The sequence below is a fragment of the Apodemus sylvaticus genome, chromosome 3 (genome assembly GCF_947179515.1).
Source record: "Apodemus sylvaticus chromosome 3, mApoSyl1.1, whole genome shotgun sequence".
In the NCBI taxonomy this organism is placed as follows: Eukaryota; Metazoa; Chordata; class Mammalia; order Rodentia; family Muridae; genus Apodemus; species Apodemus sylvaticus.
Window position 1 is genome coordinate 70,887,252 of NC_067474.1, and position 13,230 is coordinate 70,900,481.

At 47.5% G+C, this 13,230-nt stretch overlaps 1 protein-coding gene across 2 annotated transcripts in view; it reads right to left on the reverse strand.

The window, feature by feature from the left end:
* The window catches only part of Ptpn3 (protein tyrosine phosphatase non-receptor type 3), a 109,247-nt gene that overhangs the window by 21,763 nt on the left and 74,254 nt on the right, over positions 1–13,230 (reverse strand). For both annotated transcript variants that reach the window (XM_052176527.1, XM_052176528.1), the window contains exons 15-19: positions 11,019–11,205; positions 10,824–10,901; positions 9,083–9,139; positions 7,267–7,423; positions 3,838–3,998 (exon numbers count right to left, since the gene is read on the reverse strand). In XM_052176527.1, the coding sequence (XP_052032487.1) occupies positions 3,838–3,998; positions 7,267–7,423; positions 9,083–9,139; positions 10,824–10,901; positions 11,019–11,205 (640 nt within the window). The remainder of the gene's footprint in view (positions 1–3,837; positions 3,999–7,266; positions 7,424–9,082; positions 9,140–10,823; positions 10,902–11,018; positions 11,206–13,230) is intronic.

Genomic DNA, 13,230 nt, shown 5'->3' on the forward strand with positions numbered 1-13,230 from the left:
TAGGGAACTGCACTGGGTCCTCTGGAAGCCCAGTATGTGCTCCTAACAGCTCTCTCTAGTCTCAGGTCTTCATTTTCAAAATTGTTCTAATTCTAGGGCTATCCCTGACGATGTATGGGCACCGGATGAGTTCCTTAATATCTCTGAGCCTCCTTTTTCTCCATTTCTAAGAGGGATCTGGGGTTGTGGCTGTGGCTCGGTGGCAGAGTGCATGCTGAGTGTGGCAGGGGTCCTGGCTCAGACTTGGGCATGGAGAGAGTATACAGACCGGTCCTAATAACTTCTCCACATCCATTCCATAGAGAACGTGAGAGTTAACGTAACGTATGAAACATACACAGTAGATTGCAATGTGCTTTAGAAATGCTAATTGTTATTCTGTTACACAGGGGACCAGATGCCTTCTGTTTACTGAGAGACACAGAAAAGGAGGAAGGAATTCCCTTAATGAAAACAAATGCTTAGAATAAGCCTTACAAGAATGAGGATTGGGGGACCTGTGTACGGACCACCACCTCGAAGCTGGTGCTCTGTCATGGAGGAGGCAGAGTGGATGCCTGCTGGGGCTGGGACCTTTTTCCTGCACTGGTTCACAGGGCCCAGCGGTCACCAGCTGAACAGCCCAGTTGTCAAGGCCCTGGGGGATGGGAGGACCGAGACAGCCTCGGGCTCCAAGTTTAGTGCCCAGTGACCATGACCTCACGCAGGCTCCGCATGCTGTTGATGTCTCTCCTGGTTTACAAATAATAATAGCTATTAATTTTTATAGTGTTCTTATCACAGGCCAGATAAAGCACTAAGCATTTATCTATCTCATCCAATCCAGGAGACACCGAATTTACAGACAGGGAGCCTTTCTTAGATTTTAAGGGATGGCGTTAAGGGGGTAGAGCCAGAATATAAAGTCTGTCTGGCTCCGTGTGGCTAGACAGCCTCCTAGATAGCGGTGACGTGTATGCATCTAATAACAACTTCACAGGTCGTGGACATCCAATTCAGTTTCTTCAGCCTGGGGATGTGGTGGTTAGAAGAACAAGCTTGAGGTACTGTACTGGCTGGTTTTGTGTGTCAACTTGACACAGGCTGGAGTTATCACAGAGAAAGGAGCTTCAGTTGGGGAAGTGCCTCCATAAGATCCAGCTGTGGGGCATTTTCTCAATTAGTGATCAAGTGGGGAGGGCCCCTTGTGGGTGGTTCCACCTTTGGGCTGGTGCTCTTGGGTTCTATAAGAGAGAAGGCTGAGCAAGCCAGGGGAAGCAAGCCAGTAAGAAACATCCCTCCATGGCCTCTGCATCAGCTCCTGCTTCCTGACCTGCTTGAGTTCCAGTCCTGACTTCCTTTAGTGATGAACTGCAATGTGGAAGTGTAAGCTCAATAAACCCTTTCCTCCTCAACTTGCTTCTTGGTCATGATGTTTGTGCAGGAATAGAAACCCTGACTAAGACAGGTACCGGTACGTTGCCAGGGCTCCTGTCAGGCTCTGTGATTTCTGTGAGCCCTTGGAACACATACTTAATCTCAGATTCTCCTTCCTTCTGTGTGTTACAGGATGAAACCACACCTAACAGGGTGTGAGGAGACTTCTACAGCCCTTACACAACAAGGGCTCACCGAGGCTGCCTTTCCTGAGAGTTTCCTCTTTGGTCTGGTTTCCCGGGGGTCCCTCTGATCGAGTAGTATTGGAAGACACCCCCTCCCCACCCGGGGATGGCGGTTTCACACGATGCTCTCAGCAATCTAGGGCTCCTTGAGGGGCAGTGAGGGACATCGAGAGAGCTCTGTAACCACAGCAGCTACAACTCAGGGCGGTCAGTATCTTAGAACTCACTAAGTCATTATGTAAAAGAGGAGCTTCCCAGACCATGAAACCATGTACCAGACGTGAGAGTAAACTCCAGATGTACGCATTCTACAGGCATCTCCAACTACAATCTCTGAGGGCTGGGACAGACAGCAGTGGTACAGGGGGCATGATACCATCTCCACCTCCCTCTCTGGGCTCAATTAGTGCATCAAACCCAAGAGCTGGCTGGAGAGGCGGCTCATTGGATAGATGCGCTTGATGTGAAAGTTTGGTAACCTGAGCTCAGTCTCCAAAACCCACATACAAGAATGGAAATGAGTCCAGGAGGCTGTCCTCTGACTTCTATGTCTGTCCCTGTTGTGGCACAAGCCCACTTCCACAGCATCCACTAATAATAATAAATTAATGCCCCAACACACACAGACCCTTAGGTGACCTTGTTAAAGAACCAATGTCTAGTAGCTGTGGGCGAGATTCATGGTTCCCCAGGTGATTTCTATACACGTTGCTACAGGCTCACCCTTTAAGAAATACCTTTAAAAGGCTTTCAGAAGCCAATGAAATCACTGCAAGGAGAACCTTATAGAGGTCCCCTGTATGTAAAGAGCACATCAAGGCTGAGTCACAGCACAGGTAGCTAGCTTTCAGGAAGAGCAGAGAGATCTCAAGCACAGTTCAAGTGCTCCCAAGAAGAGCCCACAGCGCCTCCTTGTGGTTTCTCAGCCCAACTGGAACAACCAGTTGCCAGGGAACATAAACTATTAACAAAATTTTACTCTTGCTTGCTCTCACATACAGCCTCTGAACCTGAGGTTCCCAAAGCACCTCTGATATACTGTCTGAGCCAACAAAGGACCCACCAATGCCTCTCCCAGTCACAGCATCCCCAGCACCAAAAGGAGAAACCTCCCACTGTCCCAGCCTAGATCTGAATGAATCCTCACTTCAATTATTCTGGGGTGTTTAACAGCCCCATCATTTACAGCCGGCCCCAGGCTACCATGAGGCAAGCCTTCTCCTTAAGGCTTTTCTGCTCTGCACTCCTTTCCTGCCAGCCATAGGAGCTTTCTTCCTGAGTCACTCTGCAGTCAAATATATTTGACGGACTGCGGGCCTTTCCTTTCTAGGGTTTTTCTAGTGAACAGTGTGTTGTTTACCTGTTTCTGAATCTAACTGGAGCTCTTACATCGGTGAGCCTAGATCATGTGTGACATTGTTAAAACTCTGATCTAGTTTCTTTCACTAAATTCTTTGTGTTCTCTCTTCTATTCTCCCTTTCCGAGACAGGCTCTTACTATGTGGTCCTGACTAGGATCAAACTTGCGATCCTACTGCCTAGCCTCCAGCATACTGAGGTGCTATACACTTTTATCTGTTCACGGCATGAACAACTGCTTTCTTCTACTTCCGAACATGGAAGATGAACATTCTATTTTCATTTGGTTAGTGGTGGATAAAACTGTCTTTAAAAGCAGGGCCTCTTCTGCTTTTGGGGGTGTTGTGAAAGGCCTCTTGGGGTGCTGCTGTATTATCCCATGTACCGCAGATCCATCTTTCCTGAGAAAACAGGACAGACTTTAAATTTCTATGATCTGGTGGTTTTGGAGGGCCAGACACTGTGCCCTTGCGGGCTGATATGAACCTTCTGAATCCCTAAGTATACTTCTCACTTTCTTTCCTGTGGCGTTCTGAGCTCCTGCTGGCAGCTCTGCAGGTTCAGAGGCCCCCATCCTCAGCAGCCCCTGCCTACAGACCACTGCTAGGACAGAGCGGGAGAGCTCAACACCTAGGGATGTCCTGGTCCTTCCCCTGATGCTTTGCCACTCTGAGCCTGTGAGGTGGCCCCATCGGTCCTTATTATGGCCCTCCTCACCAAGACTCTGCTGCCCGAGGCATGTGAGGCAGAGTCACGTGACGGAAGACACAGGGCCTTGTCCCAGCTTTGCTGCCTGCTGCTCAGCTAACATGGTGTCACACAGGGAACGACGTAACTGTGTCGTTCAGCGGAGACGCTGGCCCGGGGACCCCCTTACCTCAAACTGGATCAACACTGTACCGCTTTCCAGACCTTTCTTTAGCAGCTCCATGGATCCCTCCAGACTGTCCCCACCCTCAGGACATGCAGGAAACATGGCTTCTGGGAAAAGCTGAGTCAGCTCATCTTCTGATCTGATCTCCGCCAAAGAGCGCACAGCTGGAACACATAGAGCAGACAGGACATTGGGCTCCCCTGCTTACCGGCCAGGGCACCACGTGTGTCGGTCCACTTGGCTCTTTAAATGGTTATTATTTGCACCCAATGGCGCTCGTAGGTGAGTGATCATGGTAGGCTATGGGCCAAAGGTGAGACGTGGGAATAAATGTCGTTAAAGAAAGAGCTCATGGGCTAGGAATACAGCTTAGTGGTAGAGAGATTGTTCAGCATGTGTGAGGCTTTAAGTTCAGTTTCCAGAGCCCCAAAGAAAGAAAGAAAGACTTATAGGGATGGTTTGCTCTCTGGTTCCCACCTGGCATCTTTAACATAGGCAGCATTCTGGGGACACAGGAGGCCCAGGCTCTCCCACGATTCCCTGGAATCTAGTTTCTTTTTACAAAAAAATTAAATTTTAGCCGGGCGGTGGTGGCACACGCCTTTAATCCCAGCACTTGGGAGGTACAGGTAGGCGGGTTTCTGAGTTCGAGGCCAGCCTGGTCTACAGAGTGAGTTCCAGGACAGCCAAGGCTACACAGAGAAACCCTGTCTTGAAAAACAAACAAAAAAATTTAAAATTTAATTATGTTTATTATTAGGTTTTATTATTATTGTTGTTGTTGTTGTTGTTATTATTATTTCTATTTATCATTTTTGTGTGCCTGTGTGTGAGTGCGTTTGTGGATGTCATAGATAACAGCTGCTTCTCTCCTACCATGTGAGCCCTAGGGGTCAAACTTAGAACTTGGTGGCAGAGCCTTTCCCTGCTGAGCTATGGTACCTCATGTCCCATTGGGTTGTCCCGTCTCCTCAAATCCTGCTCAGGGGTTAGTACCAGTGCTAACATCTCTATGCACCAGCCTTTGTCCCCTTCAAGCTCAATTTATCCCCTCATGTCAAACTCTATGGGAAAAATAGAGGCTCAAGGTCCTATCTTGTGTGTGTGTGTATGTGTGTGTGTGTGCAAGCATGTAGTGTGTGTGTGCAAGCATGTATGTACACACACACACACACACACACACACACACACGTCCAAAAGTTGACATCAGGCATCGTCCTCCCTTGCTCTCCACATTACACACTGAAGCAGTTGTCACGTGTACCTAGAATTCAGTGAACTGACTAGTCATGCTGGCTGCTTGTTCTGGGGGTCCTGTTTCTGCCTCCCACATGCTGGGATAATGTACCCTGTTTCTTACATGGGTGCTAGAGACCTGAATTCTAGTTCTTACTCTGACGGCTGGGAAATTACTCCCTCGCTGAACTTTCTTTCTCTCTACTCCCAATGCAGAAAAGAACTAAACAACGTTGGATTTGGCCATATGGTTGAACTGGATCCTCAGAATTCTGAGTCAGCTGTTGAGCCTTCCACTCCAGAGAGCTTGTCCAAAAGTCACCCAGCCTGTCTGGGTGGGGCATGGGAATGCAGTGTGTATCTTTACTTAACTTTAAAGTCCACATTCACTGGCCAGAGCAAATCAGTTTTTCTTGTGCTGTGTGATTTCTGTCATATTTGCTTGCAACCATTTGTGTTATCTTGTTTTTCTTTAAATCAATTCACATTTTTCACTTGTATGTTTATGCTAGAAATATTAATATTACAGTTGTTTGAAAACAGGTGGTCTCTAACAGTTCACGCTGGGTTTTCCTTACCTCCAGCAGGTACCGGTCCCTCATGGCCAACACAGGTAGCTTTTCCTGTGGGCCAGGGCACCCAGGATGTCACAGATGGTGGACTTTGGCCCCTTATCAACGTGTGGCTAAAACAACCATATGGCAGTAAGGCAACTGCCTCTCCATCCTGGGGCTTTGGTCCCTGAGTTTTCTGCATGGGGATGAGGACCCTTGCACTCGGGGAATCATGACGGTTAAAGGGGATGCCACCATAAAGTAGTTGGCACAACACACACTTTCCTCGGTGTGTCCCGTTACTGCTGAACTCCCATCGAGCCTCTGAGCTCCAGAAGGCGGGCGGCTGGGATTTGAAGAATGGAGTGACAGGACAGGGATAGATGGGGGCTGGAGGGCTTGCCCTAAGGCCTCTCAGAAGAGGGGGGGTGAGCATGACTCCAGCTGGCTCAGGAAATGAGTCCTAGTTGGAACAGAGAGCAAGGCATTGGGTTGTGCCTACACCAAGGCCAGACCTGTTAGTATTTAAAGCTATATAAGGGCCAGCAAAATGGCTCCATGAGTAGGTATACTTGCCACCGAGCCTGACAACTGGAGTTTGATTCCAAGGACCTTCGACCTCTCAGTGCATGTGCACACAATAATCGTGCATAAAAACATACAAAAATAAAATGGATAGATTAATGTAACAACTAAAAAAAAATGTGTGGGGAGCCGAGAAAGCCTCGAGTAAATTTATAGAGAGTAGATAGATGAAGTTGAGTGTTGTTCTTGGTGTCACAGGCGCAGTCATGTCAAGCCAATTCCTTAGACCCATGAAAAACCAGAATAGAAGGCCTCCCTGTGGTCCAAGTATTAGTATTTATGAAGTGGCCAGTGTGTGCAAAAACTAGTAACTAGAGCTTCTTCCTCTAGGACATTTACAAACCAAGACTGCCCGCCTACAGACACTGCCTGTGGAGACTAGCTAACTCCACCCTCTGTGCTGCACACAGTAAACACACTGAATGTCTAGGTTGTTAGAGCAGGTGATGCCAGCTACTAGGATGGGACTGCCTCTCTCCAAAAGGCCTGGCCAGGAGCCCTGCAGACAGATTTTTGTTGTTGTTGTTGTTTTTGTTTGTTTGTTTGTTTGTTTCTGGCAGTAACAAGCCAGACATCTTTTTTTTTTTTTTTTTTTGGTTTTTTTGGATTTGGTTTTTTCGAGACAGGGTTTCTCTGTATAGCCCTGGCTGTCCTGGAACTCACTCTGTAGACCAGGCTGGCCTCGAACTCAGAAATCCGCCTGCCTCTGCCTCCCAGAGTGCTGGGATTTCAGGCGTGCGCTACCACCGCCCAGCTCAAGCTAGACATCTTAATTGTTAAATAAAAACAAAACCAAAAACCAACCAAACAAAAAAACCTCTTCTTTTTCAAACGCTGACTACTATCCCAGTAGTATAAATCCCAGTACGGAAATGCAAGCTTGTAACTGGAGCATGCAAGAAGCTGAAGTAGAAGAATTGCTGCAGGCTGGAGTACAGTCTGGGCCACAGTGTGGGAGCTGTTCCAGAAAAAACAAAACCAAACCAAAGCAACTGGGTAGCCAAGCCACTGCTCCTCAGGTGGCATCCCTGAGGCTCCGCCCCCAGGAGTCTGTTACCTTTCCTCCTGATCACCAGGGCCAGTTCTCTCGAGTGGGACTCCCGGCTTGCTTTGATGAACATCACCACCTGGTCGTGAGTGTGCTCTGAGATGTCCCGGCCATTGATCAACACGATCTGATCCCCTTCATTCAGTTTAGGCATGCAGGTATCCGCCTGGTGGAGGGAAGCGACTTTCTCTGTTACCATAGCACCAGCCTCCAGGGGAAGAAGGAGGCCGCCTCCCTCAGACACCTGAGACTGCGATCAAATTCACCTCCTCTCCCCTAGGTATTGCTGTCATCATTCGTATAGCTGGGGCTAGGTGGACCTAGAAGCTGGTGGTGGGATTTTAAAGTGGTAAACTCTGAGACACTTCAGAACAGGTAAGCCAAGTTTACTGAAGCCATTTTTCCATGGGAGCCCCCCTTTCTGATTAGAATGACTCTCTAGATGCCACCAACCTTTTGTTTGTTAGATATCCTGTTTGAAAATGCTTAGCCAGTTAAGAATGAACATGTATCTGTCTTATAAGGGAGAAATAGATTGTTGTCAGCCCAATACCAGGGGCAAAAACCACTGTACATTAATGCTGTAGGAAAGCAAGCCTCCCCTAATCCCTAGAAACTACAAACAATAAGATACTGGGAAATAGCTTAAAAAACAAACAAACAAACAAACAAACAAACTGTATGTGTACATGTATGTGTGTGTGCGCGCAAGCACGCATGCGCACGCATGTCCACAAGACATGGACAGGTGTCTTCCACTCTATTTACAAGACAGGGTCCCTCGCTCATCCTGGAGCTTACCGATTCATCTAGTCTAGCTTTCCGTCTTGTTCTGGGGAACCCCTGACTCTCACACAGGGCCAGCCCTGGCCCCTGACTTTAATGTGGGTACTAGGGAGCCAATCTCTAGCCTTCATGCTTGGGGACCACGAATGTGGTCCTCTGAGCCACCTTCCTAGGTCCAGAGGTAAGCCTGACAGAGCAGTCAGCCCTCTGCAGAGGCCCTCTCTGAGAAGGCACAGTATTCACTTTTATGCTTTGTTGAAAGCAAGCCAGGGAGGATGGCGGGCACACTCGCCCATCTGTTCCATATAGGATTGGGAATGCATCGTGCTACTTCTTAAATATGCACACAGCAAGAAAACACAAAAGCTGCGCAGTGGTGGCACCTGACTTTAATCCCAGCACTTGGGAGGCAGAGGCAGGCGGATTTCTGAGTTTGAGGCCAGCTTGGTCTACAGAGTGAGTTCCAGGACAGCTAGGGCTACACAGAGAAACCCTGTCAGGAAAAACCAAAGCAAACAACCAAACAACCAACCAAACAACCAGAAAGAGGCAAAGGATCTCTACTGGAAGCATGTGAAAAGCAAACTCTGCCTCAGTTTCCTTCCTTTGAGCAGTACTTCCCAAAGTTAAATGTGCACACAAATCATCCAAGGATCTTGTCACAAAACAGATCCAAGGTAAGTAGGTAGGACCTGGGCTTGTACCTGTGCTGGGGCCAGAGGCGCTGCACATATAACAAGGCCCCAGGTGACACGGTACTGCAGCTTCAGGGATGACCACACTGTACAGCGTGGTTGCAGTTAACTGACATCCCATTCTTTGTCTCCGTCTGTCTATCTGTATTAACAAATACAAATCCACGCTGCTACCGAGCTACCGATCAAACTATGCAAGTAGCTCATCATCTAACCATCCAACCAATCAACCAACCAAAGAAAAACTAAATCCCAACAAAATCCAGGGATGGAGCGTAGAGATAGAAACTTGTTTGACATAGGGGAAGCAAGCACAGGAGGTCATATAGAATATGTTTACTCACAGGTGACTCTGGGTTTATCCTCGAGACCACAAGCGGCATCTTTTGATCCACTCCTCCCTGTCAACATTTTTTTAAAGTAAGCAAAACCAAAAATAAAACAGAACATTTGAGTAGTTTTGCTAACAAAGGTATGTAGACATAATAAATACGAGCCTTCTAGTTCAGGAAGGTTGTATGGGAGGCCCAATCTCGGGGATGGGGACCCCATTTTGGAATTCTAGTGCACACTGCTGAGCCCTCTTTACCCAGAAGCATGTCCTGACATCCCCATCACTTGAACCGAAGATGCCCTTGGAGGACCCAAGAACGTTTCCTGGAAAAGAACATGTTTTTGCTTCTTTAAAAGAGGAGGTACTAGGTCTCAGGAAGGGCCATATGCACTGGGATGCCCCCCCCCCCCACTGTGTGAGCAGAGCCTGCTCATTGCACAGTAGTACAGGAGTGGGGGTGGGCGAGGGAGTGCAGCAATGGTGGCAGTGGTGGTGGTGGTGACAGTCATGGGCGTGGGTGAGACAGAAGTAAGATGCTTCCTCAATGCTCTCCTAAGCTGTGTGGGAAAGAGGGCCCTGAGGCAGTCATTCAACTCCACCCCCCAGTCCCTGAAGCTGTACTCAAAAGGGTACAGCACCTGTTTCAATAACGCTATGTACACAAACAGATGGGTACTGGGAGGTGGCGGCACAGCTGCTGTCTAGAGGGACTCATTAGACAAGGAGGAGGCCCAGAGACATGAGCTAGCTGCTTTCCGGTATCAGTTCAGCAGGGCTGTAAGGTTCTCTAAACAATCCCTCCTGGGTGGGCTGTGGCTGCATTTGATCACCAACTACACACTCAATTTTCTGAGCCTCGGGGTTCATGTCTAAGATGTGTGTAGTGGCTGTCGTGTGCTTTATTTATTTCTTCATTTCCTTTGAGATATAAGGTCTCGATAGCTCTGGCTGGCCAAGAACTTGATATGCATCTAGCCTGGCTTCAAACTCATAATCGTCCTGTCTAAGTCTCTGAAATGTTGGAGTTAAAGGCATTTGTCCCTAAGATGGCAGGGACCTAGTATAGTCTTGCAAAAGTTGGGCATGTAACAAGTATGAAATACAAGGCAGTTGAAAAACCATATAAAAGCCCAGTCCTTAGCCCTGAGTAGTTTTGTTAAAGGTGTATTTATTATGTATGAGTGCTTTATCTGCATGTACACCTGTGTGCCAGAAGAGGGCATCAGATCCCACTATAGATGGTTGAGAGCCACCATGTAGCTGCTGGGAATTGAACTCAGGACCTCTGGAAGCCACTGAGCCATCTCCAGCCCCAAGTAGTTTTGCATGAGTGTGTGCACATGTATGTTTGGGTTTGCAATCACACATGTGAGTATATGGGTATGTGTGGAGGCCAGAGGTCAACTCTGGGGTCTCATTCCTCTGGTGCTATCTACCTTGTTTCCTGAGGTGGTATCTTTACTTGCCTGGAACCTGCTTCTGACTCTGGGATTACAGGAGAGCCCCCCACCCCCACCCCACAATCTCTGTTAGGCAGATCCTGGAGACTGAAACTAAGTCCTCATGTTTGCACGGCAAGAACCTTACCAGCTGAGCTCTTTGTAGCTCTAAGTGAGGTTTTCTGGTTTTGTTTTGTTTTGTTTTTAATGCAGTGTAGGTAAGGTAGCAGATTTCTGACTGAAATTCAAAATCCGCCTGAAGACTGTTTCATCACATACAACCTAAGGAAATTACAGAGGTTCACAACATACCTTAAGGTTAAATCCAAATCTTCCGTCTTCGTCTGGTGTGATCCGGATCAGGACTAGGTAGCCATCTCCGTCATCATTCTAGAATACAAGTAAGAATGTTGTTTATGCCACTTCCTTCTGCAGTGGCTTATTCTCTCTTTGTGAGAGCGAGTCACCAGGTCACAAGCGAATGTTACAGGACCGGAAGCCCCTCACCTTATCACAGTAGTACTGGCTGGCATCCTCGATGGACCCCCCTTTGGTCACCTTGTGGTAGTCTTCTAAGAACTGCTGGTCAACTCCGTCTGGGGAGCAGGAGCCTGGAGCATTTGAAGATGGGGACACAGAGCTGGATGACTTCTGGGTCAGGCAGCTTTGGGCTGGGTTGTTTTCGGACAAACTCCTTCACAGTGGGGAAAGAGGAGACGCTTTAATAAGTCAATCAATATTATCAGAGTAAAGAACATTGGTTGTTGGGGGCTGGCATCTTGAGATTGCCACGGGATCCTGGAACCTGAGCATTCCTGCCAAAGTCCTCGGGCTACCCATGCTCTCATCTAGGCTAAGTAAAATCAGATCTGACGTAGGGCAGGAGGGCAGGGAGGCAGGGAGGCCTGATGACCATGGGAAACAGCCCCTCCTCAGGGGCTTGGAAGGCTGATGGGGAAATGTGTACATCTACTCTAGTTTAACAGGAGAGCTGTTGCCTAGGCTGGTTTTGAACTTCTGGCTCAAGATATTTTTCTGAAAGCCTCGGCTTTCTAGCTGGGACTCTGCCTGGAGCCCACTACTTTCAACTTGCCAGGAAACAGAGCACGGTTTATGGAATAAGCGGCAGGGGCTATACATCGATAATTGTTGTCACTGACATAACAGCCTGCAAAAGTCCGCGTGCTTGCACAAGGCTTCTCCACACACCCCACACAGTGCCACCTTTGCTTTTGACTTCCGCTAACCCCCTATTCCAGGCCCTTGAGATTGTTCATTAAATGATGCTTCTGTTCACTACCAGTTTAAAATTGGGGGACAGGTTGGGTTTTTTTTTTGTTTGTTTGTTTTGTTTTGTTTTACTTCAGTGTTAAGAACCCAGGGCCTCTCACATGGTAAGCAAGAACTGAGCTTTTACCCACCCCCAGCCACACCCCCTGCCTAAATTAGACTACTCTAAATATAAAATCTGTACCTATTCACACACAATGATTCACAGTCTTAATTTATTTGAACAAAATATTCACCGGGAGACCAGTGTGGAAACAGATATGTATAAGAGAAGAATTTGTCCTGAAGGTTTATTGGTTGTCATCTCCCAAGCCTGTGATAAAAAAAGGTACTTTTGAGCCAGGCGGTGGTGGCGCATGCCTGTAATCCCAGCACTCTGGGAGGCAGAGGCAGGCGGATTTCTGAGTTCGAAGCCAGCTTGGTCTACAGAGTGAGTTCCAGGACAGCCAGGGCTACACAGAGAAACCCTGTCTTGGAAAAACCAAATCCATAAAACTGAGGGAAAAAAAAAGGTACTTTTAATAAAATGGTATCAATAAATACCCTGTTTACTTATGTTTTAAAATTTTAGTTCATGAGTTTTTATTTCACAGGGCTTCAAAGTGCCTTTTTCTTTCTTCCTAATACAAAACTCTTGTCTAAACCAGATAGGTCTACATAGTAAATTCCGAGATAAGCAAGGCTATATAGAGACCCTGTCTCAAAAAAAAAAAAAAAAAAAACAAAACAAGTGAAACAGACAAAACTAAAAACAAAACAAAACAAAACAAAATCTCTTGATCTCAGGGAATACAACGGTCAAGAGCAGAGTCTAGGTGGGAGGTTCTAGGCTCTTGTGGGTGTCTACGCATAGGCCTGGTCTGGCTCAGGGATAATGGCCATCACCACCACCCTACTGCACACACTGAAGCCCTGTCCCTGGCTGGCTCCCTGAAGAGACAGACTCCCTTCCATATTTGCTGTTGCTCTGTCCTCTGGTAAGGGGCTCATGTGTTGCCTAAGAATAGCGGATGAGAAGGAAGACGTAAGAAGCGGCAAGAAGAACAAGATTGCTTAAAGAAAAGGAGGCAGGGCAGCTGGGAGGACTGGAAGGCAATGTGGCGTGGGTGCTCAGCCTGCGGAAGGAGCCGGCACGCCAGGCCAGCATGAAGATGGATGTATGGCATAGTCTGAGAAAAAGACAACTGTCCTTCAGCATCCCCTGAGGAGCAATTCCAGGACAGCATCCACCGCAGATGCTTAAGTTTCTTATATAAAATGCTCTAATGGCTTCATTTTATTTATGTGCACCCTCCTGTGTTTTTAAGTCACCTTTAGGTTACTTACAGTACCCAATTCAGTGTCAATGTTGTACAACAACTTGTCCTGTCCTGATGAGAAAAAAAAAATCTATATATGTTTAGCTCTGACCTTGTGACTAGGAAAGGTC